This window comes from Otolemur garnettii, unplaced genomic scaffold, assembly GCF_000181295.1.
Source record: "Otolemur garnettii isolate 467f Iridium unplaced genomic scaffold, OtoGar3 scaffold00025, whole genome shotgun sequence".
NCBI classification, from domain to species: Eukaryota; Metazoa; Chordata; class Mammalia; order Primates; family Galagidae; genus Otolemur; species Otolemur garnettii.
This window is the reverse complement of record NW_003852420.1, coordinates 17,083,155-17,086,991: the sequence shown is the minus strand read 5'-3', so window position 1 is coordinate 17,086,991 and position 3,837 is coordinate 17,083,155. Positions and strand designations below refer to the sequence as shown.

At 51.3% G+C, this 3,837-nt stretch overlaps 1 protein-coding gene across 1 annotated transcript in view; it reads right to left on the bottom strand.

Annotated features, from left to right (window-relative positions):
- Nucleotides 1-1,429: 1,429 nt before the first annotated feature.
- Nucleotides 1,430-3,837, bottom strand: part of PROCR (protein C receptor) — a 4,580-nt gene continuing 2,172 nt past the window's right edge. Inside the window, exons 2-4 of the mRNA XM_012804115.2 lie at nt 3,405-3,656; nt 2,163-2,441; nt 1,430-1,927 (exon numbers count right to left, since the gene is read on the bottom strand). Coding sequence (XP_012659569.2) covers nt 1,812-1,927; nt 2,163-2,441; nt 3,405-3,656 — 647 coding nt within the window. The 3' untranslated portion in view covers nt 1,430-1,811. The remainder of the gene's footprint in view (nt 1,928-2,162; nt 2,442-3,404; nt 3,657-3,837) is intronic.

The window sequence follows — 3,837 nt, the reverse complement described above, 5'->3', positions numbered from 1 at the left end:
TTCAGAACTATTTAAAAATTATAAGTAGGCCAGCCTGAGCAACATAGTAAGACCCAATTTCTGCCAAAAAATTAACAAAAAAATTAGCCAGGCATGATGGAGGGAGCCTAGAGTCCCAGCTGCTCTGGAGGTTGGGGCATGAGGATTGCACAATCCCAGGAGTTTGAGGTTGCTTTGAGCTATAACACCTTGGCACTTTACCCAGGGTGACAGAGTGAGACTATGTCTCAAAAAAAAAAAGAGGATCACTTGTGCCCAAGAGTTTGAGGTTGCAGTGAGCTGTGATAACATCACTGCACTCCAGCCCTGGCAACAGAGTGAGACATTTTCTAAAAAAAAAAAAAAAAAAGATTAAAAGTATAGTATCTCAGAAGTTAGGATATAAAAAGAATTCTATTCCACAAGGTTGCAGATTATCATGGAGGATGAGGGTTTGTGATTAGAGGTTACCAGGGATTTTACAGTACTTCTCTATAAAGAGAAGTTAGACTGCAGTGTATCAATGAGTGAGGTGGGGCTCGGCGCCTGTGGCTCAAGCGGCTAGGGCGCCAGCCACATACACCTAAGGTGGCGGGTTCGAATCCCCAGCCCGGGCCCACCAAACAACAATGATGGCTGCAACCAAAAAATGGCCAGGTGTTGTGGCGGGCGCCTGTAGTCCCAGCTACTTGGGAGGATGAGGAAGGAGACTCACTTGAGCCCAGGAGTTGGAGGTTGTTGTGAGCTGTGATGCCATGGCACTCTACCCAAGGGGACAGCTTGAGGCTCTGTCTCAAAAAAAAAACAAAAAACAAAGAGTGAGGTGGAAGATGAGGAGGTGGAAGCAAAGGCTATGGGCTACTTTTCCAAAAGTTTTGCAAAGTAGAAATAAAAAGACCTTATACACGAGTAATAAATTTCTTAATATTGTTTTTAATTAATAGATTAATCTGTATTACTTGGATTTTATACTTTTACCTTTTCTCCAGTTCTTTCTTTCTTTCTTTCTTTTTTTTATTTTGAGACAGAGTCTCACTCTGTTGCCCTGGATAGAGTGCCATGGCTTCATAGCTCATAGCAACCTCAAACTTTTGGGTTTCAGCAATCCTCATGCCTCAGCCTCCCCAGTAGCTGGGACTACAGGTGCCCATCACAACCCCTGGCTAGCTTTTTCCATTTTTAGTAGAGACAGGGTATTGCTCTTGCTCAGGGGCTGGTCTAGAGCTCCTGAGCTCAAGCAACCACCTGCCTTGGCCTCCCAATCTCTGGTTACTTCTTTTTTTTGGCTGGGGCTGGGTTTGAACCTGCCACCTCTGGTATATGGGGCCAGTGCCTTACTCCTTTGAGCCATAGGCACTGCCCTCCGGTTACTTCTTTCTACCCCATTATACCAGTATTCTGTCCCAAGTCTCACACACTTGGAAGCATCAAATGTTGTGTTTTTTTTGGTTGTAAATGACTTGTTTTATTTGGTTATGCATTTTGAATGCCTCAGGTGATTCTGTCTGTTTTTGGAGGATGGGCTACCTACCCCAACTCCATCATCTCTTATTGACAAAGTAGATAACCATTAGCTTCTCAGACCAATTCAACACATTATGCAAGTTCTTAGGTCCTTAGCAAACCAAGTACCTTGTCCACCTAGCCTCCCTACTTCATACTTCCCATCCCTCAAACCTCTGGGAGGCAGACCTGGAAGAAGAAAGGAGCTGTCACTCCAAACCTCCTGGGATGTGGTGTCCCCATAAGGAAGTCTGGCTTCATAGTGAGCTGAAACCTTCCCTTGCCAACGCCGTCAGTCCAGCCCATTCTCAGATGGGGCTGGAGAGTAATCAACATTGCCGTCCACCTGTGCACAGGAAGATGCCTACAGCCACAGCAGCGATGATGAAACTGCCCACCAGGATACCCAGGACCAGTGAAGTGTAGGATCGACCTGAATGGCTCCCTGCAGGATGTGGAGAGAGTTAGCCTGAAGGACATACCCCTCAAGGCATCCATGATTTGAGACAAACGCCAAGGATTTCTGCCCCAAAAGGAAAGGGTCCCGTTTACCAGCTTTAACTTAAGCTGTGTGTACTCTGCCCCAAAGCCCCAGCTATGGGATTATTGCTCAGGTGTCAGTCCATTAGTCTGAAACCTGCCACCTCCCGCACAGGCCTGGCCTAGTTCCATCATCATACCTTTCATGTTTTTCAAGGTGATGTGGTTCTGTACGTACTGCACGCAGGTGTCCTGCAGGAATTCTCGCAGTTCGTATCGAGTACGATTGTAGGTGTTGAGCTGCTTCAAGGTGTAGTTGGCCACTGTAGAGGGAGCCTGGGTGTCTGCCTCCCACAAGGCTGTCTCTGGCTGGAAACTCACAAAGGCGCTCCCATTCACAGCCACTTGGAAGAAGACGTGGGCTCTAGAGCCCTCAGGAGGCAGCTCACAGCCCAGGAAGCAGTGGATGGTCAGAGGAACTGTGGATGGGGATTCAGGGTTAGGGGCCTCTATGGAGAGTGTGCTAGGTGTTGGGGGATGCCCACTCCCAGGAAAAGAGCATGGTAGGGGCCCGGGAGGTGAGCAGCAGTAGCTGCGAGGAGAGGGGAGTCTGAGTCAGGGAACTGTGAGGAGAAGGGCACAGGGGCTTAGGCAGAGGCTTGAGGTTAGACTGTTGGAGGCTATATAAGGAGAATAGGGACGATGATGACAAAGGGGGACTATAAGAGAAAGGAGTTGGGGTCCCTGAGGGAGGGAAGTGGGGGTTGTGGGGGGAGCTGTGAGCAAAGTCATGGGCCTCCCGGAAGAAGTGGTAGCTGGGCTCGGCACCTGTAGCTCAGCAGCTAGGGAGCGAGTCACATACACCAGAGCTGGAGGTTCGAACCCAGCCTGGGCCAGGTAAAACAACACTAACTATTGCAGCAACAATAGCAAAAATAGCTGGGCGTTGTGGAGAGTGCCTGTAGTCCCAGCTACTTGGGAGGCTGAGACAAGAAAATATAACTTAACTCTTGTTAAGCCCAAGAGTTTGAGGTTGCTGTTAGCTATGATGCCATGGCAGTCTACCCAGGGCGACAGCTTGAGACTCTGTCTCAAAAAAAAGAAGAAGCGCTAGCTGGAGGGTTGAGGGTAAAGTGTGGGCAGGAAAAGAACGGGGTCTATCAGAAAAGGAGTTGGAGGAGTGGAGTCTGCAAGGAACCCTCGGGGGTCAGGGCGAGTCAGGGTCGGATCCTCTCCACAGGATCAGCCCTGAGAGGTTACGCCAGCAGAAAGAAACTAGGACACCCACTTCTCTCTAGCTCCCACTCAGCTATCTTCAAGGGGGCCAGGAGCACACACGACACGCCCCTACACAAAGATCCCGCCCCTTTCCCCGCCCAGGACACGCCTCCAGCGCTAAGGCCCGCCCTGGCCCCGCCCTGGCCCCGCCCTGACCCACTCACACGCCAACCCCCGCTCCTGGTGCACTAGCCGCACGAGGCCGTGGAAGTCGCTCAGATAGGACTGCAGGTGGGTCTCCCTGAGCTCCCAGCTCTCGGGATCCTGCAGAGACTGTAGCTGGCGGATCGTGACGTTGGTGTCCGGGCCTTCCAGCACGTGTGTCAGGTGTCCCCCCAGCGACGCGTTGCCTTGGTACCACACGTTGTTGGGGTCGCTGAAGTAGGAGATCTGGAGCATGCGGAGGCTCTGGAGCCCTGAGGGGTAGAGTCAGCGTCAGTCTGGGCCCGCGTGAGAGCGAGCGGCAGGCCGCGGGAGATAATAACCCCCTACCCAGAGGCTGGCCGCCACCTTCTGGACCCTTCATAAACTATAAAGTGCCCAAGTGCCTCCCACTGCTCCCTCAGTCTGACGCTCACAGTAACCCTACGGGGGGGG